The sequence below is a fragment of the Passer domesticus genome, chromosome Z, assembly GCF_036417665.1.
Source record: "Passer domesticus isolate bPasDom1 chromosome Z, bPasDom1.hap1, whole genome shotgun sequence".
Lineage (NCBI taxonomy): Eukaryota > Metazoa > Chordata > Aves > Passeriformes > Passeridae > Passer > Passer domesticus.
In genome coordinates, this window is record NC_087512.1 from 20,748,125 (window position 1) to 20,774,607 (window position 26,483).

General features: G+C 37.8%; 1 protein-coding gene across 7 annotated transcripts in view; it reads left to right on the forward strand.

Moving 5' to 3' along the window:
• The window catches only part of ZSWIM6 (zinc finger SWIM-type containing 6), a 114,925-nt gene that overhangs the window by 66,529 nt on the left and 21,913 nt on the right, over window positions 1-26,483 (forward strand). For 5 of the 7 annotated variants that reach the window (XM_064404160.1, XM_064404156.1, XM_064404162.1 and 2 more), the window contains exons 3-5: window positions 9,190-9,338; window positions 9,854-10,004; window positions 25,206-25,403. In XM_064404160.1, coding sequence (XP_064260230.1) covers window positions 9,190-9,338; window positions 9,854-10,004; window positions 25,206-25,403 — 498 coding nt within the window. The remainder of the gene's footprint in view (window positions 1-9,189; window positions 9,339-9,853; window positions 10,005-25,205; window positions 25,404-26,483) is intronic. The other 2 variants (XM_064404157.1, XM_064404158.1) reach the window with 2 other exon arrangements.

Here is a 26,483-nt window from a genome sequence, read left to right on the forward strand (position 1 = left end):
TTTATTTCATTCCCTCATAGGTTTTGAGGGTTTTTTGTACATTCAGGAGTGTGACGAACTGCCTAGTTTTCTTCCACGTAAAATTATTCTGTGATTCAATGGTGTTAACTAAAGAGGATTGTTCTATTGAACCTTAAAATTAAGATATTTAGAAAATGGTGCTCTTTGGAATAGAGGAAAGAACTCGCAAGCAATGAGCTTGATGTTTTCAGCAGTTCAGTTAATAAGTGACCTGCTCTGCTTCATGCTTTTGTTTTCCAGCTAGTGAAAACCGAGTAGTGATATTCTTTGTTTCTATAGCCATATTGCTTAAAGGAACTCTTATCAACTTACTAGTGGTGTCTTGTTATTTTGTTCTTTGTACTAGTTTTCTGACACTTTGATTGTGGAATTTTGTTTTAACAATGAAGCATAAAAGCAAGTAGATGTTACTGTTACTTCATTCATTACATATAGTTCTACTAAGTTTTGGGATTTGGTTTATATATGATGTCAGAAGAAACATAACTGCATTTCGATGCCTTTTTCCTATTGGTGCAGCAGCAGTTAAAGCATAGCCAAGGTCTTGATCTTTCCTGTTCTTTCTGGTACACATGATTTTAGTGCCTGTCTTTTGCTGTGGACGACTTGTGTTTGTTAAAGGGTGCTGAGTTTGACTTGAGGTTTCTGACATAGCTTTGTTGTGGACCCTGCTGAACTGAGAGTGGGTAGTTGTGGGTTTGAGGTGACCCAGTTTATTAGAATCCTGTGTTCCTGTAAGGTCACCTGATAGAAACGTCCTCTAAGGTGGCCAGAGCTGTAAGTATAAGGGCAACTTAGCGGGGAAGAATAAGTTACCTGATATCTAAAAATACCTTCTTTTATTTTTTTTTTCATTGACAGGAGCAGGTCTTGTGTTAAATATTTGAGGTGTGACCATTACTCAAAAGAACTTGCAATACAAACAGAACCAAGATGCTTAATATTAAGATAAAGAAAACCAAGTGTATGTTACAGTGTAGGCAGAAAAACCTTCAGTCTTTTTAATAACAGGATTCATCTGCAGCTTAAAATTTCTCCTTGTGCTTCTGTGACCCTAACAGGTGCAGACAGGTGATGCTGCAAGAAAGTGAATTTCAGGACCAGTGGTATGGCTATGGAGATAGGGCCAGAGGCAAGGCAGTTTCTGTAGCTGTTGAATGGTGACAGTGGAAAGGAGGTGGAACTAAAGGAGAGACAGGACATTAAGCAGTAGAGGAACATGCTCGGATGTTATGAGCTTAAAAGCATGCATCATATGAGAGTTGTTAACAACCTCCACATTAGTGAGCTAATGGGTAAGGAAGAATTAGGGTAAGAGAGGGGTACAGAAGATTCAGTCAATGGTGATTAGAAAAGGGGAAGGCAGGGATTGGACGTAAAGGACAGGTGTTACAAATGTCTGTATTAGCTATACTATGGATAATGTGAGAGAAATGACAAGCTGTTACAGACTTGATAAATATGAAGTCCGTAAATTAGACTAATCATAGGCATGTTAGTCTTTGTCAACAATTGTCAGAATATCTCATTGCTCCTTATTATATTAAGTAGTTTTGGAGAAAGATTTGAGATTTGTATCATAGAAAATAGCAAAACGTTTCCTTATTTCCTATTCTAAGTTGGTGATCAGTTATGACATTTCACAAAGGATTTGAGTAGGTTACTTTAAAATTATCCAAAAAACTGAATTGTTTCTTCAATATGTTGCTGTCTTCCTAGTAAGTGAGATTGCAGCATGTCTTTATTGACTGTTTTCTACTGAAATGCCAAAAGCCAAAGTACAAAATCCAAGAACCATAAGAAAATGAACTGCTATTACTAAAGGAGACTAGGTTATAAAATATGTTATATGGTTTCTTGCTTTCCCTTTGTAAAACCGTGGTCTGAATTTTTTTTTGTGTTCACAATGCTAAAAATTACATAGTTTTTGTAAGGAAAAGGTGAGTTCTTCTGTAGAGAAGTGTTCTTCTGGGATTCACACCATAATTATTTTCTTTTGATCTTCAGTCAAATTCCTTAGATTAAAAATAATACAGTTGACAAAAAAACTCTATGAAAAATAACAAAAAAATGTTTCTTATTCTAATATCATAGGGTGATAAATATTATATCACCATTTACTGTCTCATATTTCCTGTACTGCAGATGTTGAGTTGGTAACACAGAACTTGTAGACCTGTCTTGCTTTGAACAGTCTGACCTCACTGAACTGGCGTTTGAAGAGAAGTTATATTAAATTCTACTTGACGGCATAGATAAGTGAGATGAAAAACTTGGAAAAACTTGTTTATTGCAAGTAGAGGAGACCTGGCACAGAAACACCTGAAACAACTTTGATTAAGAGAAATTCTGAATCTGATGTTGGATGGGAAAATAATCTAAATTATTTTCAGTCTTGCCTAGAGGTAGTTTAATTTCAGTGTTGTTCTGTATAATCTTCCATTCTTTTGCTTTTGTTTTTCTCTGTGCTCACTGTAGTAGCTCTAATTTTCATATATTTTCAATGATATGTGAGAAAAGTCAACTCTTGAATAATATTTATTTGTATGTTTGAATGGTCTGGGACTTGGGAGAGCTTTGACGACAGTTGTCTTGTTTTCCTTATGAGCTGGCTCTTGAGAGAGATGATTAGATGGAAAAACATCAGTTCTCTCCTTTAAACAAAAAGCTAATTGGATAATGTTTCACCTGCTCAAAACTGTGTTATGCAGCATTCAATGACTGTCTTTGGCCACCTTTCAGGAGATTACTGGGGGAATTAATGAAGTGACTTATGACACAGGTTTATAATAACCCATCCCTTTGAGTTTCTTTGTGGACACAAGTGATGCAATATCCTTTCTTGCTTTATGACTGAGCCTCACTGCAGGGAGAAATAAGAGGATGCTGTCAAAATCACACAACTATTTTGGCTAGTTGCTAACTTCTTCAGGAGAGAAGTGATTTAGTGGGAATATTTTTCTGTATTTGCCATGCTGTTTTCACTTGGTGATGGTTGAAAGAGTGTTCTGCATATTTTTAGAGCACAAAAGCACCTCTTAATTTTGAGAAGATACTGTGTTCTGATTTTTTCATGTGACACTGTTAGAGCTGTTCATGTTCCTGATGATCTCAAAACTGGAGTTTCGTGGTGTGTAATCCATACTGAAGACAACTGCATGTATATTAATACTGATACCCTCCCTGGTGTTTGTACTGCAGAACTGCTGGCTTTGCATTGGATTTTGGTTTGGGTATGCTGTCACAGGAAGCCAGATACAGCTTTGGGTCTTGCTTACTGAGGCTTTTTTCCTCCCTTTTAATTTTTGTACCATTGTAGGAGAGAATATGTAGTTTAGGAGGGGAGCAGTTAGGATGGCAACAGATTGTTGGCTGGATTTGTCATCTTAGATCTGCCTTTTCATAGGTCTGAAACCTCTCCCTTCAGTAAATTGGTTGAAAGGCCAAACTGTGATCATGAGAATTTGAGTAGAAATAGCAAAGTAACTGTGGCATGGGTGGAGGGACAGAGGGAAGGTCTGTTTTTATATTAGCCTTCTATTACCATTGGTTTTTTGTTGTGTGCATAGTGAAAAAGGTTCTGCTGGTTTTGGTATAAGAACAGCCTGGAAAACCTACCTAATTTTTACTTTTTAAGCTGTACTCTTTCTTTTGCTCAGTGTTTACTGCTGCTGTTGCAATCTCTGCTCTTGGAGGAACTATATGGATTTCTCTAGACTTCCTGCCATTCTCTGATTCTCCATCTCATAGTTAAAGTCACTTGCCAGTACAGATCCACATACCAGGTTAACTCAAATTTAGGAGGGAGGGTGTGGGAGGAAGCAGCTGAAGTATATTGATATTCTGAGAAGGACGGGCACCTTGTTTCTCTACTTTTTTCTGCATTTGTCCAGACAAGTGTGAGTACATCCTCAGCAAATGTTAATTTGTAATGGATATTAGCGGTGCTGCGGGAGGCATTCAAGAAGAAAATAGCTACCAAAAAAAAAGCTTTAGAAGAAAATTTCAGAATATCTGATATTGTTCCTATAACTATTAGGTTCAAAGGGGCAATCTGGACGTACAGGTTAATACATGTTTAGATGTACTTATTGTATTTAATAATATTTATGGGGGTTTTAATAGAAAATTATGGGGTAGGATAGGGCTGGATAAAATGTATTGCTGATCTGCTAGTAAAAAGACAGTGTAATGTTAAAGAAAATAAATTATTTTTAAAGTTATGGAATCTTTCACATAGCCCTGCCTAAAGTGCAAAATTGATTGAGAGTCTAGCTGCAAAAGAAGAAAGCAGGAAATGGCAGGTGAATTTCCTTTCCAGAAGAATGAAAATGCCTAGTATGAGAAGTGTTTGGTGAGCCAGATCTGGGGAGGAAGTAAAAGTAAGAGTAGCCAAAACTAAAGAAATTCAAGAAACCTAACTAAACGTAAATAAGTAGTAGAATATAAATATAAAAAGAAAAGACTGGTAGCTGCAAAGTAATATGAAAATTAATTTATGAAACTAATATTTTTAGGAAAGGTTTTTTCAGCTACATTAAACATGAAACTTGTTGCATAGAAAATAGTGAGATTTTGCTAAAAGACATGGAAGATAAATAATTAAAATAAAATATGCTTACCTATACTGATAAAATTATTCTATCTGCCATGCACAGGTAAGTTTTGAAATGTGTTGGTATGTGACAATATGGATTTTTGTGAGATACAGATTTTAGCAGGAGAGGTTAGATATTATTAGTAGATAATACAGCAGGTTTGGTTTTATATACAGAGGGAATGCAGAATTTTTTGAACTTAGCTTTTTGAGATTTAATTAACTTTCATCAGCAACTTAGCACAGTCTTCATGTTTTGTTTTGTTATCACTGACAGCTTCATAGCATGTGCTGTTTTCCCTTGATACTGTGAGCTGCTGAACAGGTGTTAAGTAGTGCATACAGAAGTCCTGAAGTTATGTGACTTACATCTAAACTTGGAATCATTTGGGGAATAAAAAACATTATAATATTTCTGAATCATTATTTTAATTATATTTGGTTTTATGTAATTATTGTTTAGAATAATTTGAGTATACTGTGTTTTTAAAATCAATCACTATTCCTTTGTGAATCGGCATATAGCAGCATTGGTTTCTAGCTGGGTTTCTTTCATTCTGTCTTCACATAATACTCATTAAGTCATGCTTTTTATTTGTAATAATTTTTCCATATCTTGTCCTTAATGCTGCAATGGGATGATATTTAATAAAATGTAACTGATCTACAGTTCATTTGTATACTTAAATTAATGACATTTTTATTAGAAAGTTCAAGAAAATATCAGTGTGAATAGCTACAAGTGAATAATTTGGCATGGCTTTATTTGAAATCAGTTCTTCTGGCACTTCAGAAATAAGGATCAGGGAAGCAGTTTGCCTTGTTTATCCAAATCTCCTGTTGATCTGCCCTGAGTAGTTGGCAATATAAGAACTTCCTATTCCATTTTTAGTCATTGCTCCCTACCTGCTTCTAATTTGTGAGGTTCTCCAAGTACAGCATCAGTTCTTAAACATGGTTGCTCATTTTGAAAGCAGTTGCTTTTAAATGCTATGTAAATGAACAAAATGTTTATTTTTCAAATGCTTCTGCTTCTTAGAACTTGGGAGTTGGTTATATTCAACATGCAACCTCCTATGACCCTAAATGTAAAAGGCCACTACCCTGTTTTCAAATGGTATTAGGTGTTCGGTGTCCCAAACAGTTGTGCACAATATTCCTGCTTTGACTGCTGAGATTGCAATTTAGTAATTATAGTAAAGAGCATGAATAGGTATATATGGCTGTGTCTGTATACTGGTTATGAAGACTTTATTTATTGTGTTTAAATGTATGTACATGATGTACAGTGTATTTCAAAGACCAGTCATAGCAGAAGTTTAAAAAGCCAGAGGCTGGGGAGGAGGAGATTAATATGTTCGTTTAGTATCTATAAACTGACACACTTTAATTACAGGTTTTAATATTAGTATAATTATACAGTACTTCTCACTTTCATAGTTAAATGTGAACTCATGTATCCTCATGACATCTCTCTAAAGCACGAGTAACACTTATCCCCAGGTTACAAGTGGGAAAAGGAGTTTAGCCTTGGTACCAAACTGCCCTGCATAGTTTAAATTCAGGGCTGCTCATGTTCCTCTTTCCTCTCTGCAGCCAAGTTGTCCTTCTGCCAAAGCCTTGCCAGTGCCCGTCCAGGGCCATTCCACGACCTGAGCAAAGCTGCTGCCTTTGGGTTGAGCCTTTAGCTCTCCCTATTCAACCTGGGCCTGAGCCTTCCTGACAGCTATTGCTAGGGCTTCTCACAGCCCCTAAGGCAGCTTCCTCCTGTTGCTCGCTCAGATAGTTACTTACCTGTTCACCCAGTCCTGTGTTTTCAGAAGAGAAATGCCAGTGTAGAAATCCCATCCATGATCTGTTTAAGTGGGAGAGGAAACAGGCTACTACATGAGTCACCTGGATGTGGGTGAACCTAGTGAACTTCAAAAGTGCCTAGTTGAGAGACGTGGAAGATGGTCATGTCTTGACCCCAAAACAAGAATGATAAGCAGCAGAAGCTGAGGCCTCTCCAGCAGCATCTGTAGAATGCCTGTCTGCTGCCGTGGTGGGAAGGTGGCTGGACTTGTGCCTGATCAGACACAGTGTCCCCATGCCACAGCTATTGCTGAAGACTGACAGCAGGGTTGAAAGATGAGTGAATTGCAACTGTAGCTGGTGCTGGTTATATGTTCACTGAAATTTCTTTAGAATTAAAAATTTTGATATAATTGAATGTTGCCTATGTAAGATCTTCTAAGAAAGAAAATAATCTGAGTCTGAGTATCTGTACACTGTGCTGAAGAGCACTGTAGTGCAGACTCTTGGCATCTTCAGCTTTTACAGTCGTCTGGCCTAATGACTTGCAAGTAACACTGGTGTGAGTATAGTGATACTGTGCTCCTGGTTAAGATATGTTTGGGATTGTACTGGCAGGAGTAGCCTTGGTGGAGGAAGTGCTGGTAGCCCTGGGTAGCGGGCACACTTATTTTTGTAAAGGAAACCTGTTGTTAAAGAATCCTGGTAGCTGTACTGCTATTCTAACCTTGTAACACAAAGTGACAGGTGAGCTTTTGATAAAGTGTAAATAGTTGCAGAAGGATTTTTTTTCACCCCCTAAATAGGGAAGCTTAGCTGGGGAATACTGGGCTATTTTTAATTCAGTCTGAAAGTAATCATACCAAGATTATTTAAAGATAAATCTCTATTGAAGTAAGGAACAAATTTAAGTATATCTTGTATACTGTTGCTTTTATAATTTCCTCTTCACCCTCTTTGTGTTTTAGAGCAATGAAATATTTAAACTATTTGCAAGGTGATACTGCAAACCTGGTCTGTGCAACAGCTGCATTGCTTATTCTTGTGTAACTTGATTTTCCTTTTTATCTTGTTCTGTGCAACCAAAGAGTTATCAGTATGTGTTTCATGTAGCTGACAGAATTGAAAGCCCTTTAAAACTAATACATTGAAGATGCAAGCATTTGCAGAAGAGCAAGTTTTTGATTCCTTGGTTTTTATGCCGTCTTGGGCTTGATTCCTGTCTTGAGACATTTTTGTGTTCCTGTGGAAAGTAGGAGAGTTTATTTACATCTCCAAAGACAAAATTTCATATTAATTAAACACATATTGTGTATATATACAGCAGTGCAGTGTTCCCAGCTTCAGGCTGTGAAATTGAGGCAGTTTAGGAAGTTGCTGAGTTGGAACATTGTTTTGTTTGCTGTCTCAGCAGTTTCTACATAAGACATCCCTCTGACCCTCTAAATCTTCTGTTTGTATTTTCATTGAATAAAGAGTTCAGCATTTCCTGACCACTTAAAAGCTTCACCTTCATGGTAGAGCTGCAGTTGTGAAACGAAGGCTTAAATCAATAGAATCAATGGGGTTTTTTTCCTGTACATCATAGAGTTCTAGCTATTTTGGTTTTTTAAGTTTTTAGGATTTCTATAAAAAAATCCCAGCTTTTTAGAAATTTGTCGCTTTCCTTCCCTGGCAGTATTTTCTTTTTTTCTACAGAGGTAACATGGACACTCATTTCAATGATTGTTGAATGTGATTCAATTTCTATAATATCTTCGCAAAACATAATAGAGATTATGCACCTGTGATAAGTTCAGAATTAAAATGTGCAGTCAACTTGAGTCCCAGCCATGCTTAAAATAACTGATATGTGGTATGGTGATGCCCAACATTGAGCTGAGTCCAACACTCTAGATAAGTACTTTTCAGCCTGTTCTGTTTGAAAACCTTTTAAAAAAAGTCCAGTGGAGTTGCAGGGCTCTTCAGAAAAATATAGTTTATTCGATGGTGCAAGAACTTGTTTTAGTTAAGTTTGTCATTCTTTAAGAGAAGGAACATCACTGGTCTGATCTGCAAAAGCTGTGTTATAGTCCTCTGTGGCCAAAGCACTGCTGGATGTGAATCTAATAATTTCAGTTGATATTGAGCTAATGCAAGTAGAGTTGCTCTAAATTGACTCTGTGCAGATGACATTGTCTTTGTAAAAATGTTTCCTTTGAAAGCAGGTAGTCTTAAGTATCTGTAGCTCTTATTTATGATGGAAATGCCTTTAGTGCTTTAAGACTTTGGATTTGTTTGGGGATTTTTTTTACTCTTTGTTTAGCTTTGCAGAGCCATCACAGCTCAGAGGCACCAAGGTGATGATTCTCCTCATGTTCATCAATAGCAGCGCTCACTAGCAGTCACTTAAACCTGAGCAAGATTGCTGAAGGTACAGGAATTACACAGGTGTTTTGGGGAGAGTGGTTTTCACATCACAGTGGTAGAAATATAATTCAAAGTCTTAATTTTCCTTGTAAAATCATTCTAGTGTAGCTGCTGAGATGGGAGGAAACACCCTTACCTTGATTCTAATTTTTTGCTAGAGAAGAGAATATTACGTATTTAAATGCCTTTTCATAGGTATAATTTCTAAGTACTTAAGACTCCTGAGAAGAAATTTAGATTAAAATCAAGGCATCCAAAACAGGAGAAGATGCAAAAAAACCAAACCTCTGCAGCAGTCCTTTCCCCTGGACTCAAGAAACTCTCTTCTTCATATAGAATATAATGATTTCTTTTCTTGCTGTTTGCAGGTGCTCCTGACCCAACAGCAGGTGCTAGCATAGATGATGAAAATTGCTGGCATTTGGATGAGGAACAAGTCCAAGAACAGGTTAAACTCTTCCTTTCCCAGGGTGGATACCATGGATCAGGGAAGCAGCTCAATTTGCTTTTTGCGAAGGTGTGTTGAGTACTCTGAACCTTTTTTCTTTCCCCTGTTCTCCAAGCCAGTCTGTACTTGCTTGCATCTTACTGAAAGTTCTAGATTCTGCTGTTCTAAAATAACACAAAACCTTGGGAATACAATGGCAACTTGACAATGAGTTTTACAGCAGTGGACTACAATCTGATGTGTCTTGATCAGTGTAAAGATGTAACGTTTCAAGCTTCTACAGCTTTGCTGTTCTCTTCTTCCTTCCCACCCCCAAAAGGTTGGAAAACCTTACAGCAGTTTGTATAATACACCTGTGGATTGCTTGTGGAAAAATTCTCTGAAGAGTTGCAATTGGATACTGAGCCCAAAATTTTTTCAAAAATTGGGAAGGCAGACTGTTTTTTCTACGTAAACATTTCCCATCACACATATGAATTGAATTTCTAACATAGCAAAAGTGGGATATTTAACACTGCAGCATATTGTCTGTACTGCGATTTCTTTGCTTTTTTCAAGTTTGTATTAAAAGACTCGTTTCCTAGGTGCGAGAGATGCTAAAAATGAGAGATTCAAATGGAGCTCGCATGTTGACGTTGATAACAGAACAGTTCATGGCTGACCCCCGTCTGTCGCTTTGGAGACAACAAGGAACTACAATGACTGACAAGTATAGGCAGCTCTGGGATGAACTGGGTAAATTCACAGACTCATTTAGGTGTTCATATGTATAATAAAGAAACAGTTGCATATTTGGATTTGAGAAAAACTTCTATTGTGGTTCTAGACTAAGCAGATAAGAGTTTTCTGCAGTTTTCTTTTATTCAGTTAAGTTTGGGTAAAATTTAATTTCTGACCTACAGCATGAGACAGTTGCATTTGAAGGAGAGGGAGCATGGTGTAAAAGAAGTACAATTCCAACACTTTTAAGGATTTAGAAAGAATAAAGCAAAAAGTGGATATATGGCCACAGAGTTGAGGTGAAATACATAAGCCTCTAGTGCTAAGCTGGAAAGGTTGAGGAAGAAACTGATTCACAATTACAGAAGTCAATTACTGAGCAAGAAAGGAGACAAAATACAGAAGACTTAACAATTAACATTGCTTTACAGAAGAGGTTACCTAATACATGACTTTATTGGTCAATTAGGAGAATAACACAGGCTGAAATGGGAAAGGTATATTTGAACTGGTGTCCAGGACCTCACTAACACAGTTTTGAACTACTACAACTTCAGAAGTTTTCCAAATCTGTAAGAATCTCATCACAAATGAGATTCATAAAATGGTTTGGGTTGGAAAGGACATTAGACATCACCTAGTTCCAGCTCCCTTGCCATGGGCAGGCACAGTTTTTCACTAGACGAGTTTGCTCAGAGCTTCATCCAGCCTGGCTTTGAAATGCTTCAAGGGATGGGGCATCCACAGCTGCTCTGAGCAAATGGTTCCAGTGCCTCACCACCCTCACAGTAAAGAATTTTTTGCTAATACCAAATCTAAACTTTACAGCTTTCACTATACAGCCATTCCCCTTTGTCTGTTCACTACGTGCCTTGTAAAAAGTCCCTCTTCAGCCTTCTTGTAGGTCCCGTTTAGGTACTGGAAGGTGCTCTAAGCTATCCTCAGAACCTTCTGCAGGCTGAGTAGACCTGAACTCTCTCAGCCTTTCCTTTCATGGCCAGTGCTTTGTCTGTCTTCTTGTCTCTGTGGCCCTTCTCTGGACCTCCTCCAGGTGGGTCCATGTCCTTCCTGTGCTGGGGCCCCAGAGCTGCTGCAGCCCTGCAGGTGGGGTCTCAGCAGAGCAGAGGGGCAGAATCCCCTCCCTGGCCCTGCTGTCCAGCCTCTTATCCACTAGTAACACCAAGTCCTTCACTGCAGGGCTGCCCTCAATCGCTCCCAGCCTCAGCCTCTATTGATACAGGGTGTTATCTGAAGGGAAAATCAACACAACTTGAATGTGAACTCAATACTGTGAATCAACAGTATTTCAAGATGGCGTAGTGAGAGGAAAGATAGAAAGTAACTGCAAGCATTGCTTTCCTAGAATAAAGTACTGTAACAAACTACTAACTAGTAGATATGCAAGTGTGTGGGAGATCAAAGACAACGTGGTTTAAAATACAGTGGTAAATCTAACTCATTCCTCTGAAAAGTAATTCACTGAATATATGAGTAAACGTATTAGCATGTCTGTCTTAGCATTCCAAACCTTACTGCAGGTGTCTTGGAAGCTTTCTTAAAGCAAACTGAAGACACGCATGGCCTAAATGGAACTGTGTTGTGATTCATGGAACGTGGAGTTGAAATCTGTGCTCTCATTCTGGAAAGGCTTTTCAAGTCTAGACTTAAAGAAGTCTGTTTTGATGTGCTCTGGTCAATATGGCTATGCATGACTTATGTGGCAGAAGACATAAAAAACATTTAATAACAAAGAAGCAAAAGTTTACAGATTATGTCCTATGAGACATTATGTAAGTAATGTAAAGAAGTGAGCAAATATCATAATGCTCTTAATGTAATTTAAAGGTCCAAAATCAAGCTAAATGAAATCAAATTCAAGAGTTATATGCTTAATTTAGGAAGGAAATCTCAAATGCAAAACTTAACTTTTGCACTCTTAGAGGTCAAAAGTGATCACGATTGAATCAGATACCAACTGGTGGGATAAGATTGGATGTAGTCTGTATAGCAAAAATTATGTTCAATCTAATTGAAGCACTAGGCGAATAAACTGCTAACTGTCTATACTTCTGTGATCAAAATCCTTAATACCATAGCAGGCAAAGTTCTGTTGGAGTCTAGAAACAGCTGTGAGTTTAGCCACCATTTTTATGATTCCTTGTCTTGTTTTTGCCAAAAATAACAGTTTTTGCCAAGCAAGGCACATGCCTAGCTGGACATACATGGAACAAAATTGTATCGCATGACACTGAAACCTGGAGGGTCTTATGCTTCATTGCTTATGTGGGTTGAGTTGGTGGGAGAGGCAGAAATGTGTTCTCCATCTGTTACCTGTAGCAGTCTTGCCACATGCTGTCAATAAACAAAGAAGTTGTTTTTAAATTTTTGTAGTGGCTCCTCTTGTTTCATCAGTCTTCTTTAACATCATTTTCCTGACAACACCGGTCTGAAGGTAGAGGAGGATGGAATCTGTGTGTGTGCAGGATCAAATAACAAATTATTTTGTATTGAATTTACCTCTATTTAATCAGAATTCTAGATGTCACTTCCAAAAAGCAGCCTTACCACTGCCTGAGCTGCTGTATTTGCAGTCTGATGCAGACCCTATTGTTTCAGTTCTGGACTGCTCTGACACCTCTTCAGGGAATCAAAATATGCTGATCTTGTACCATGGTTTCAGTTGCACATACACTTCAGTCACACCAGGTGGGCAGTAGGCAAAGGGTAGAACTTAACTTGGTTCTTCCATCTCTGGAGAGTGTCTGTGATTCTAAACTGTCTATTTCTTCTCCCCGCTGATAGGAAATCTTGGTTCCTTCCACTGGTGTGTAGCAAGTTGCCTCCAAAATACTGTTAACTGTGTGAATTTCTTCACATTAACTTCTACCTGATGTGAAGGCTACAAGCTTCTGCAGTTTTTTTGCTAGGATCTTACTTTGCTTGAGTGTCCCAGTTTTCACATTAAACATCGCTGTTTCCATGTGAAACTTGCATCTCAAAAGAAAAAAAAAAGAAGAAAAAGTGAATGTACAAAAAATTCAAGTTTAAGGGAGACAGGAGTCACAATAGCAGACTGCTGAGGGAAAATCAGGATGGCCTTGGCAACATATGATCTATTCCAGTAGAAGAGTTAATTCAGACACTGAGTTTAAAGGAGTCATGCTATCATGATGCTACAAAGTAATGTTGGCTTGTTATCTTACGGAGTGTCAGAGAATCAAAATATCGATGGAGGGTGTGAGACGCAGGCCTCAGTATATTTAATGTTTTTATTACCCATTCGGAGTAATCTGAGAGAGTCTTTTTAAAAAATCTTTTAGCTGTTCTCACATGTATGTCACAGGTAGGTAGTTAGGGAGAATTTTAGGGCATACAAAGTATGTAAATATAGACTCTGCTTAATAAAGGGTCTCTTGCTTGCCTTGGTATGCTGTCTGCCAGCTGCTAGGCATATAGCCACTTTGGCAGTTCCATCCTGGCATAGATTTTTAAGCATACTTAAATGATTTTCAGCTTTGCTCCTTGACTGGGTCATTTGAACCTTTCATTAGAATTTAAGTGATGCTTCCTGCCTGGCATTGGGTGTTGCAAAAGTACTGGAAGGACACACTGAGCTTTGATCATATTTCCTCTTCAAGTTTGTGGTAAATTATTGATTTCAGTAAAAGTAATTTTGGGTTTGAATGAAGGTGCTAATGTAACAACAGCAGTGAAACCCTGCCCACCTAAAATAAAAATGAAAAGCCCCCTAAAAATCACCGAAACGTCCACTGAGGACCCCCAGATGGAATACTTTAAGTCTAAGTATGAATCTGGCAATTTTTTTAATACAAAATCATAATTTCTTGAGCAACTCATGATTCAAAAGCATCATGTTAACAAAAAAAGGCCTTCCACATAACTAGGCGGTTGTTTTTTAAAACCCTAGATAGGGAGTAAGAATATAATAATGGCCTCACAGATTTCCCTACTCTCCATCAAGAAATGGGATGAGCTGTATGCTACTTATGGATTGTCAGAGGTATACTCTTGGAAAGGTTACAGGTCAGAGCTCTAAGGCTTGCTGAGGTACTTCTCAAACTAGGAGAATTTAGATGCAATTTCAGTGGCGCACTGGTGATTACTTCCAACTCACCACAGTAATACATGAATTCAACTTTGCAGAGTTTAAAGCAGCATTGGAATTCTTCATGTTGCTGTTTAAATGGTATCCCAGTATATAAATTTCACATGCTGATCTTCAGGTGTTTGACTCATGGTGACCATGGCTGAGGAGTTTAGGATAATGACTAATTATCTGAAGCCCCTTGGTTTGCCTTTTAATTAAATTGCATTGGTAAAATGGAGTATGGAAATGCACAGTGAATACCTGCTGATGCCTGTTGAGCTGAGATCTCTGATTTGAAGGAAAGCTTTCTTTGTAGTCTAGAGAGAAAAAAAAATGGACTGTGTAATCTTAGTAGATGGTTAAGTCATTAATACTCATCCATGAAAAATAAAGTAAAAGTTGCTTGTTCTCACAAAAAATTAAAATATTTCTCTGAAAAGCAGAGGAAATTGACTTGGTGCTCCAGCCCAGGTATCATGATGGCTGTGAGGCTCTGCTTTGGAATTAAACATTGAGCACTGCCAGACACTGGGAAGAGACTGTTTTGTTGGCAAATGGGATATGCAAGTTAATTGGTGTTTTCTGCAGGCTTCTGGCTGTGAAATAAAATTGGAAGCCCTTTAGCCACATGGATAATACAGGACCTGAATGCAGAAGTCACATGTCACCATCAGGCCTCACTGTGAAACAATAGCGTTCTCACTTGAGCACTGTGCCATTACAGATCATTAAAATATGGGGATTGCATTTAAACTAAAAGCCCCATTTGCCTCTTACTGCCATTTAACAGTCCTCTTAGCAAAAGCTAAGTGACAAATTAAATGAAAAAAGTGTCCACATTTTTAAAGCTGTAATGCAAAACAACTTTCTATTGCTTCTCATGTGCCATGAATGAATCATTGTACTTATCAACCCTAAACCAGGCCATAATTAGACCAGCTACTGTTATCAGAATAGGGCTGCTCTTGTGACAGCTTAATAAAGCTGAAACTCTTAAAATAGATCCCAGATGCTTAATCTGATGAAAGCAGTCAAGTAGAAGAATCTAAGACAAGGAGCTACTGCTTGATGGAGTGATGGAGCCCAACACCATGTCAACATGTAGATTACAGAATCAGTTTTTTCTTGTGAACTACCATTTTCAGTATCTTCATATCCTATTGCTTACCTTCAAGGTGAAGAAACTTTGCATAATTTGCATGTTCCAAACCAAACATTTCTAGTAGATTTCCTCCTTTTTTATATTTAAGAACTTCTAAAGGGAGAAGAGAGTTGAGTTTTTTAAAAGTCAAGGATTAGTTTCTTGTGAACTAGAAATTTGATGGCATTGTCATGGGGAAGAGGTTGTGTCCAAAGGGGTCCATGGCAAGGCAGGGCAGTGAATAGAATTGGTGAATGTGTTCTGGTTTTGGTTCATGCTGATCCAGGTCTCTCTTGGTCGACTTATTTTATGATGTTGATGAGAACTTAAATGATACTCTCTGTGTTCAGCTGAGTACTTTCCATATTTATTGCATAATCTCTCTACCTCAACCACCTATTGGAATCTTAAGTATTTAAGTGTAGGAACCTCTTATGGTATTGAAATGAGCCTCATTCATGTCATAAAGCTCTTCCCAGTGACATTCTTGCAATCCTTTCTTTTATATACCAAATATATACTAGCATATTAAATGGACTATTTCTATAAAGGAGTTTCTCGGGTGGATAACATGGCTTTGCTGCAGTAGTTCTTAGTAGGTTTTTACTAGTACTTTGCTGTGTTGTATACCACTTTTTAATGTTGGGTCAGACTGCTTGTCTATTCTGATTTCACACTTACTGGTATTTTGACCATTTTCTGGATTAGAATGATAACAGTTTTATGTTAAAAGTTAAAGTACCATTTTACAAGGTCATGTGATACAGAGAAATAGTACAATATATTTCCTGATGGATCATGCCTAGACCTTTATTAGTAACACTTTGCTCCTCATCTAAAGCTTAATTGTAAATGTTGAGGTTAGGAAAGGAATTATAGACTAATTAAGAGAGAATTAATTATAATTTAGCCATAAGCAAACTAATGATCATGTGTTAAATAATGTTGTGGTTTTTTGGTTTTTTTTTGTTGTTTTCTTTTCTTTTAATTTGGAAACAACTCTTGAATTTTTTCCTGATAAAATTTATAGTCATCTCTAGAAAACAGGAAGTTATATTCTTTTAACCTTAATGACTGAAGCTATTTTCTGTCTATATTTCTGTCTCAGGCATTCCTTCCCTTTGCAGCTAGAGACAAACATATATGAATGGGACAAGCCAGCTGTTCTGAACAGATTATCTGTGCTTAGTGCTTGAGTGGAGGAGGAAAGAGGAAAAAAGCAGCTATGGCTGTAGCCAGTATGCCTCTAGAGAAATTCCTTCCTGGTGCCAGACTTAATGATTATTCCAGGGCTGGCATGAAAAAGAATGGATAAAGTTAAGCATTCATTACAGTTTTGGTGTTCTAGTATCATTTTTCTCGACCTGCATACTTCATGCAATCCCTTGTAGCAGAGATATTTACTTCTCCTTGTATCTTATGGTTTTTATAAAACAGTACAGCAAGACTCTGAGTTTGAAATTTGACAGCCAAGATTATATGCATATTGTCTTTATGTTGTTGAATATACCCACTTCTAATTGCCTCATGTATTGTCTTAAAGCTAAAGAAAGTACCCATGCCCTGCAGTTATTGAAAGTATAGTTATCTTGAGATTTCTACGTATAGATTAATCAGTTGCACATAGGGCATTTCTGGCCTTGAAATGAAAGCTGTAGGAAGTCCTGGTTTTGAAGCATGGTTGGATGCACCATTTTCCTTGGTCTTTCATTGTTTGACTTTCTAGGTAGAGTGATATCTTACATATATTTGTATCTTAAACTATATCACATCCAGTAGGCTGTCTTTGTTTAAGTAGTGGTTACATTAATACTGTTTAGTCTCAGCTGTCATGGTCTTATGAAACACATGTAACCTCAGGTCATACACTTAGGGTGACACCTGCTTTTTCACAGAACAAGTTGTTGATTTATGTCAGTATCTTTGAATGATTGCTGTTGTTGGAGGTGCTAAATTAACAGTAGGTCAGAATTAGCATCACAACACAGTTTTGCTGTTCTAAGACCTGAGTTATGGATGACAACTTAAATTGCTGTCATGGCCCTACAGTGTCTTGGTTGATGCTGTCACCTTCATTTCCTCAGTGAATGAAGCATGGCTGCTGTTCTGCAAAGATGGATTTCGTCCACCTTCTCTGGTGATCATTTCCTTCTTCCTCCATTACTGACATTGCCATAATAGTATTTGAAAAGAGGGTTTGTGTGAGGCCAGAGTATGACAGTAAAAATGGGATTTTTTAGGTAATTTCACAGAATATTCTGAGTTGGAAGGGACCCAAGAGGATCATTGAATCCAGCTCATAAGTGAATGGCCCATATGGGGATCAAACCCACAACCTTGTGTTATTGGAACCATGCTCTAACCAGCTGAGCTAATCCTGTGGCATTTATCAGATTTCAGAAATAATGGTCACAGTAATTACCTTTAGTGTGTAACCATAGCTTGAAGGATTTGTTTTTAATTTTCTTAATACAGAAAGTTGCATTTCCATTCTGTTTAGTTGGATGGAAGGTACTTCAGATTTTTTGTAAGTACCCGCAGTAAAGCAGTTGTTTTTTTAATTCCTGTGATGTTGAACTGATATACTTACAAATGTCCTAAAAAATATTGTGTATTGAAGCTGGTGCACAATTCATTGCAACCCTAACTGTGGAATCATGTCTGCAAAAATTAAGGATAGAGTTTTGCTCTAAGCCAAGCTGATAACTAGTGTTATTTTCCCCTAGTGTTATTTTTCATACTTCAGTAACATTAGGCTGCCATTCAGTTTTCCAATGCCACTTCTAGTAAATACCAGAGCTAGGCAGAAGTAATAGATTCATGGGGAGGAATTACTGAGTCTTCACTGACTTCTGAGCTTTATGTGTGGTTCAGCCATCCAGCCTTTTGCTATTTCTCTTTTTTTTTTTTTAAATGAATACTGGAAAAAAATCTCAAAAATTGGAAGTGAGAGGTGCAAGAATATCAATCCACTTGGGTGTGTCAAGTCAAGACAAAGGAAATCCTTTATAATTTATCTATTATATAGACTAAAAATTCTATAGGGAAGACAGCTCTTTTAAAGCCACAGAAGGTAGCTGGAAAATTGGAGCTGGATAAATTTAACTAAAAAACTAGAAATAACCTTAGAATTTTGCATTGTGGTAAGTAGTCAGTAAGCTGTCTAGCCAGCTACTGTGCTGGACTCTTGTATTAGAAGTTGTAATTGAAGTGTGCTGTTTTTGTAAGAACTCAACAGTCATGTTTGGACTGGAAGATGAATGTGACGTGGGAAACAAAAGTGCAGGGACGAATTCATACTAGACATCAGAATGTATTTCTTTGGTCAGTTACAGTGCATTATTTATGTTCTGTGAGAATAGTTGTGGTAATTATAATTCCAAGTATGCATGGGAGTGTTTGCACTTGCTCCATGTTTTCACTGTTTTTTGGTTTTTTTGTTTGTTTTGTTTTGTTTTATTTTTGGGTGGGGTTTTTTTGTTTGGTTGGTTTTGGTTTTTTGTTTGGTTTTTCTTTTGTAAAGGAGAGGTTTTTCATCTCTCTGCTTTATTAGTAGCTTATTTTGTTGGACCAGCATCTCCTCTTCTGCCTCTTCTTTAAAAATTAACTGTGAGAGGAATTCATTCATCTCAAGGATAAATTTATATGGAAGTACCATAATGCATTTATAGTTACAGTCACATCAACTTTCTGAAAATTCTTGAAGTCTCTGAAGATAGACTGTTACTACTGAAAGTATATTGCTAGATAAAGTAATTGGTAAGATATCGGATACATATTTTGGTCAGGAGCATACTTTGTGTTCACTACCTAGCTGTAAATATTGGCAGCTAGTTAAAATTGTGAAGAGTTATAGTAAGGTAAAGGACCATTTCTGTACTATATACGTTAGTATTAGCAGTGCTTTTGCCTTCACTTGATTGATGGTAAACAAAATACTAAATAGTTTTCTAAATATGAGGAAAGTTAATCAGTGAGGTTCAATTGCAGGTTCTTTATATTTTTCTTTAGCTTTGTAGACTATTAGCTGCTGTCTGGCTACAGTATTTAGGTAATAGAGCACTATAGATGCATACAGGGTTATCTAATGAACATGTGGCTGATCCTTATTGTTCTCTTGGGGAGAACAGTAGTCCACTGATGCACTGTAAACTGCACCTTTCAAGCAAATTCCTGCTCTTTGAAAACTTTTGAAACCCTTTGGTCAAATGGCAGAGTGTCTGCAAAGATGCAGGAATTTTTAAAATATTCTTGAAAGGTCGTAACCCAGAACAACAGGCTCATGCAAAATGTCTGAAGTGTGTGGTTAGTTCCTTATTCCATTGTGTTAAAAGTTGAAAACACAGAAAGAGAAAGCAGAAGTTTGTAGTTACCTGACACAGAAATCAGATCATGTGGTTGCTGATAGCTTAGAATAGAATCTGAAGATGTAAATACCGGTTTCAGCCAAATGCACATGTGCCTTTAACCCTTACAGCAGCAGCAGGCAGCAAGAAAGAGAAACTTAAGGAATTAGGCATTTTATTTTGTCTCTGTTTTACACTTCCCCTCTCTGAAATGCATGCTTGGAGGTTAGCCTGCAGAAGGGCAGTGATTCCCTCATGCCGTCAGTGCTGCAGATAATCTATTGCATTAATCAGCCAGCTAGTGTGAAATGCAAGGGGAGTGATTATGCTGTCATACACAATACAGTCAGCATGAGGCACTTGTCAGGGCCAATACATCAAAGTTTAATTCAGTAATAGAATGAATTAGTGCAAAATGAAACTCTGTTCTCCAAGAAATACAACACCCAAAGAAAACCCTTTTTTTCTGAAGGCTAAATACTGAAACCAGAATGCATTAAGGAATTTTTGTGAATAAAATTGCAATTTGGGTGCAACTGAATGCTGAGAGTAGTTTTCCTTGATGTTCTGATTGAAAAGAGAACAGTCCTGAAGCACCTTCCCTATCTTTACTGTCCTATAAAAGCAACTGTTTAATTGGAGCAGTCTCCAGTGGGACTTGTGATTATGCTTTGTTCTGGTGGAGGTCCCTCCATGGCTGGAGAAACGCAACAGCTTTGCCAGTTATTGGCACTTGTCCTTCTCATTCAGAAGCAATAAACACCTACAGTACCTTCTTTGAGGTTTCCAAGTGGCTGTCCTAGTGAAAGTGGGTATGTGTTTAAAGTACAGATGTAAACCACTTTAAATTCCTTTGCTGACACTTATACTTCAAAGTGTTCATAGGTTCTGTCTGCCAGTATTGTTTTTCTTCTGGAACTTTCAATGCTGAAAGATTATGCTTTTGTAATACAATTGATTAGTCTTAAGCAGGGCACAGTGGCAAGTGTGCAGCAGGTGCTGAAGCGGTCTTGTCTCTTGGGCTGAGGGAATGGTCTTGATTACCCGATTCCATTTTCTTTGAAATTCAAATACTACTCCTGTAGCTTATTTCTTAAGATAAAGCTGTGCATTAATGGAAAGGGCAGAAAAGTGTTACAGCACCTGTTTCTTGAATATTTTAATTTTGGAAATGCACTGTTTGATCTAAAGTGTATGTAATGTATAAATCCAAAGCAAAGGCCAAGTCTCAGCAATTGATTACACAGGTGTTGTGAATGAGGAAATGCTGACCCAAGCTCAGCTGTACAGCAGCCCTGACAAAGACAGCATGGTGTTTTTAAGAAAAGTGGAGTGTAATCAAACAGATGAACTGAAGTGTATGCTGGGTCCTCAGGAATGATCAGTTTCCTAGGACCCCCCTAAAATTGTTTCCATCACCACGATCCCACTTACTGGGGCAAGATTAAAATATAATGGGGTTTATGAACAATGAGCCATGCTTAATCTCTTGGGAGAGTCTATACACATCCCTTGCACTACCTTTAGCTTCATGGTTATGTGTGTACACAGGATGTGTACTTATCCTACTGTTCTATACTACATCTGCTTTTACAGTGACTTAATGCTCTTAACGTTTTTCAGTTGCATATTTAAATCCTGATCAATGTAAATGCACGCTGTCTCATCAATTCCAAGGTATGGATGTCTCCAGAGAAACATAAAAGTACTGAAATTCATTTGTATGTGCAAGGAAGGCCTGCATGTAAAATTTTTCCCTTTTTTTTTTTTCCTTTTGTGTTTTTTTTTTGTGTGGTTTTTTTTTGGGGGGGGGGGTGTTTTGGGTGGGTTTTTTGTTTGTTTGTTTGCTTTGGTTTTTTTTGTGGTGTGACAAACACTGAAGATGAGTGATAATTCTGCATTTTCAAAAGGAGGTCTGTCTGAACCAAAGGTCTGTTCTGGGAAAGTTGCCTTTTTTCAGGTCAGGAGATAGATTAGTGTTGAATCAAAATAGGCAGTTCCTCACTGCTGTATGGCAGCTCTAATACCCTTGTGAAATAAGTATCAAATTGCAGTTGCAACTTGTCATATTTTCCAAATATTTTCTGGAGAAGACTTCTTGTATATGGAATGGTGATTGTTTTGGCAGTGTGCTGTGAAGAGTTTTGTACTGAAAAGACGTAAGTTAGAGTCCAGGAATTTAAACAAGAACTTCAGTTGTGTTCTCGTAGCATGCAGTTTGGGGTGGGGGGAAGATGTGTCAGCCTGATGTGTCAGCCTGTTGAGAACCAGTATGGAAAAAAATCTGGGGAAAAGGAGATAGTAATGAGAGAGAAAGGCAATCTGTAAACACAAATACTTTCTCTGGGGTTTTGGTGTCTCTTTTTAAAAAGTGTTACTTTTTAATGAGACTTTTGTTCATATTGTAGTTTGAATTGGTGACATCATTAAATGTAATCAAACATGTGAACTTAAGAATGGTAGGAATGTATTTTGGAATGTGTTCCAATTTCTTTGGAGCATGAGCTGTTGCCAACAGCAGTTTTAAGGCTGAAGTCACTGGAAGTTGATTCCAGTACCTTTCTTGCAAATTATGAGTACCTTTCCTTCATTTTGTCCATAGGCCATTTCTATAGTAAAGGTAAACATGATCAGCAGTTTCCCCCAGTGGGAGCCATCAGGCAGAAATAGAAACTCTCCTGTTTAAGACTAGGGCACACCTTCAGGTTGTACCATGTTGACATATAAGGGCTAGTTCGAGGGCGCTTCCACTGAGCAGCATCAGAGTAAAATAAGAATATCCTTCAGGCTCCTGCCACTTGATAAAGGCTGAGCACAAGTGAGCATTTTCGTCAGACTTTCCAGCGTGAGGAGCAGGGCAGGAATCAGTGAATTGAAACAGCCAGAATGGAGCACATGTCAGGGGAGGCAGAAGGTGTTTAGGGAGCAAAAGTAGGAAGAGATATGAATAGAGATAAATGCATACAATTGAAGCAGGGACAGGGAGAGGGGAGAAGGAAAAAATTTACACCAAAAAAAACCTCACTAAAACCCAAACTAACCAAAAAGACCTAGAAATCGAAATAGATTGAAGAGTGTGGGGTCATTGGCATTATGCGTCCTTCTTCCAGGTAGTACACTTCGTATCACTACAGAAGCTCTTTCTGTTCCCTTTTTTTCTTCTGGTGTAGGAGTTTAGTCTCACACTCCTCTTCCTGCAGGGAATCAACAGCCTTCAAAGCTGTTTGAGATCTCAAATATTGCCTGCAGCTTTCTCTGAACTCACAGGGAGCAGGGTGCAGCTGTGGGTTCTAGAGAAATTTTAAGCGGGTTGTGAGGGCTTTATTGGAAATACACTTTTTCTTTACGTGAAAGTTGCCTGAGTTTCAGAGACAGTGACTACTAAAAACGTAGTTAGCTTTGACATAGTTTCCCACATGAAACTACAGATGTTTTTAAAGAACTTTAGTAGTTTGGGTTATCGTGCCCTCTCCTGCCTTATAGATGTACCAAATGTGTAGTGGAGCTTCCTTAGGAGGCTGGTGAATAGTCATGCCTCTAGTGGTGTTCCTCAGATGTAGAGGGCAAAAAAAAAGGCCACTTATTCTATAGGGTTATGGTGCAGCACGGCAATGTGTGTTCTGCCTTGATGGATGATTGAAATACTTACCAAGTGGGTTTAAGATATTCCACTTTGCTTTTGCTTCAGTCTGCCTACACTGGGAATCTGCTTACAAAGTATTATATGGGTACGTTGTTGGGGGTTTTGGTTTTGGTTTTTTTTGGTTTTGGGTTTTTTTTTGTTTTGGTTTGGTTTGGTTTTTTTTGTTTTGGTTTGTTTTTTTGGGGTTTTTTTTTGTTTTGGTTTTTGTTTTTGTTTTGGTTTGGTTTTTTTGGTCTTATGGGGTTTGTTTTGGTTTGGTTTTGGTTGGTTTTTCTTTGGTTTTTGTTGCTCTTGTTTTTTGTTTTGTTGGGGTTTTTTTGTTGTTATTTTGTTTTGCTTGGGATTTTTTGTTAGACGCTGGGAGGTACAGTGTAATGCCTTCGAGTGATATTTGATTTTGAAATAAATAAGCAAGCCCACAACTGTTCTCCAAGGCTTTCCGATGTGCTGCATCTTATGTTTTGTTTTGCAGATTGCAAGAAATGCAGACATTCTGTCTTGGGCAGTACTGAATCATTGATGCTTAATAATAAGAACCAGTTGTAATTTGACTCCTTTTGGAGAGTGAAGTGTGCTGGCAAGTGCATCTAAAGAAAGTAATATATTAAAATAAGAAAATAAGTTTTTAAAAGTTGTATTGGCCTTATTCATCCCCATGGCAAGTTTCAGAAACTTCCTTGAACCCAGAGCACTTGCAGTAGTCTAATCTACAGTGCAGTAATAAACTGCAGTAATTTAGTGTCTCTCTGGTGTTCTGAATAGTAACATACTGTATTTTGGTTTGGTTTTTGGATTTCTTGGATATTAATTTCCCTAATATGTTAGTGTTGAACAGCAGGAGACTTAACCTTAATAATCATGCTGTTTTTCCACTGGCTTCTGTGCTGTGGTCAACCTGAGTTACTTTAGGAATGAATGTAATGTGATGCCCTGTACCCTGGGTATCAATATTGCATTTTTAGTTAGCAAAAGAATCACAGAATGGGAGACATTTATTATCCTAGAAGAACCAACTGCATTTTATTCTTTGGCTTTTTTTCCAGCCTGTCATGAACATTGTATAGTCTAAGCATATTCTTGTGGTCTCTTTTAGTGTCTAAGGCACATCCTTAATGAGCAAATGAGCTGTTGCTAAACAGTATTTTCAGATGTGTTCGTGCTTCTATCAAAATTCAAGCTGGTGAAGGGACAGCTGACTTAGAGAAAAACCTGTCAATTTGAAAATTGCCTCTAGACACCCAGATGTATTTATGCCTGCTGTGCTAGATACAGTCTCAGGGAGCAGTTTATGAAGTGGTGGTGTGTGATATGTCAGCACAAATTAGCCTTACCTTAGAACTCCCTAAACAGAAAATGTAAAACAAATTTTCTAGAGTAACTAAATTACTGAAGTAATTGCTATAAAAATGTCTTATTCCTGTCACACTGCACAAAACTGATGTGTACTGGTTATCTGAGACTCAGATGCATTTGGGAATGAATTACATGAGTACTTCTGATGGGTTCTGTGTGTGAAAGTATATGTTTACAACATGCTTGTCTTACTAATGTGTGTCTTTGGTTTCTGTAATGTGAAGCTGAAAGATACATAGGTGTCATTAATATAAAACAACATTAACTTCTGAGAAAAGAATTAAAAGAAAAACTTGGTTAATGTAACTTCTGTAATTTTATGTGAACTCTTTCTTGCCTTTGACTGATGTTCCTATCTGATGAGCCATACACTGGGAACTCTGGATTTCTAATACAAAAGACCTACTAATGCCTTTTAATTGAGAAGGCTGGCTTGGAACCATATTTCAGCTGTTACAGATTGGCCACGCCAGCCCAAGTGCCTGTGTCAGGAGTTCAGCCCTGTGTGGTGTTGAGCGTAGCTGGGAAGCAAGGAGTGTAGCCTTTGAGTGGAGAAAAAGTATATGCTGTAGAAGTTTGCAATTAGTTAATGGCTGCTGAATTTTTAATAGAAAACATAATTTAGCAATTTTTTTAAAATCAGGTGCTCTGTGGATGTGTATAGTCTTAAATCCCCACTGCAAGTTGGAGCAGAAGTCCAGTTGGCTAAAACAGCTGAAAAAATGGAACAGTGTGGATGTTTGTCCCTGGGAAGATGGAAACCATGGAAACGAGCTGCCCAATTTAACCAATGCTTTGCCTCAGGGTGCAAATGCTAACCAAGGTGAGCCTAAACGTATGCACTGATTGCAACATATAATATAACTTCTATCTTACACACTATAGCCTTGCAGAATTCAGCACTCTTTCCTGGGACAAGTAACTTTCTTGTTGAGGACTGACCAGTGAAAATCAGTTGTACTAATGCTATCTTTGCAGAAGAACAAATGTGGTTTTTTGTTATACTGGGGCTGTAACACTTTCAGAGCAGGTATTTGTGTTTTATTAGATCTTCTAACTCTTCACTTGGTGCTTCTAAATATTGTTGCATGAAAATTGGATGTCCTTGAAGTGTGTTGTGTAAAAGCCCGTTGTTTTTTGCTTGACTATACTCTAGTATTACTTCTGCTTCTGGGATTTTTATTTTGTTTGCAGTTACAAAGGCTTGATAGCTGTTTAAAGAGGGATTTTTTAAACAGTTTCTCACATGGAACGTGTGAGAAACTGAAGCATCTGTCTGTAGGATGTGCTCTGTATGTGCCTTCTGCATTACTAGATGTGTGGAGGGCGCAACTGCAGTGTTACCGTCTTGGAGGATGTGTCTTTGTACTCAATATCATGCTTTCTAGTCTAAAATGTGATTGTCAAATCTGACAGAAGCTTTGTAGAGTCATCTTCAAACGAGACTGCTAATAACTAGGCAAAGTGCAGCGTGTTTTTGCAGGTAAAACTGCTCGCAGTCCTCAAACCATCAGTAATAATACACACTGCATACAATTGCAATAAAATTGAAATTAAGTTTCTTGGTAGGTGTCAGATCTGCACTTAGGCAGGTGTGTTGTTGTTTCTTTTCCTTGGAAGATGACTTGTGAAGGAAAAAGCTTGGTTCATTATTAAATTTCACAGCTAGACAGGAAGATAAGTTTTCAGCAAATGACCCCTTAGAGAGGTGTTTTGCTTGCTCATCATGTTCAGACCAACCTGGACACACTGTTGATAACTTTGACATGGCTTCTGGGCATTGATAGATGCAGTGCTATGTCACTACAGAAATTTTGCCGTAGGAAGATGTCCAGTGAGGATTATGTCAGTCCTATGGCTCCAGGACCTCACTTTATTAATAGTATTTGTTTATGTTTGTGAC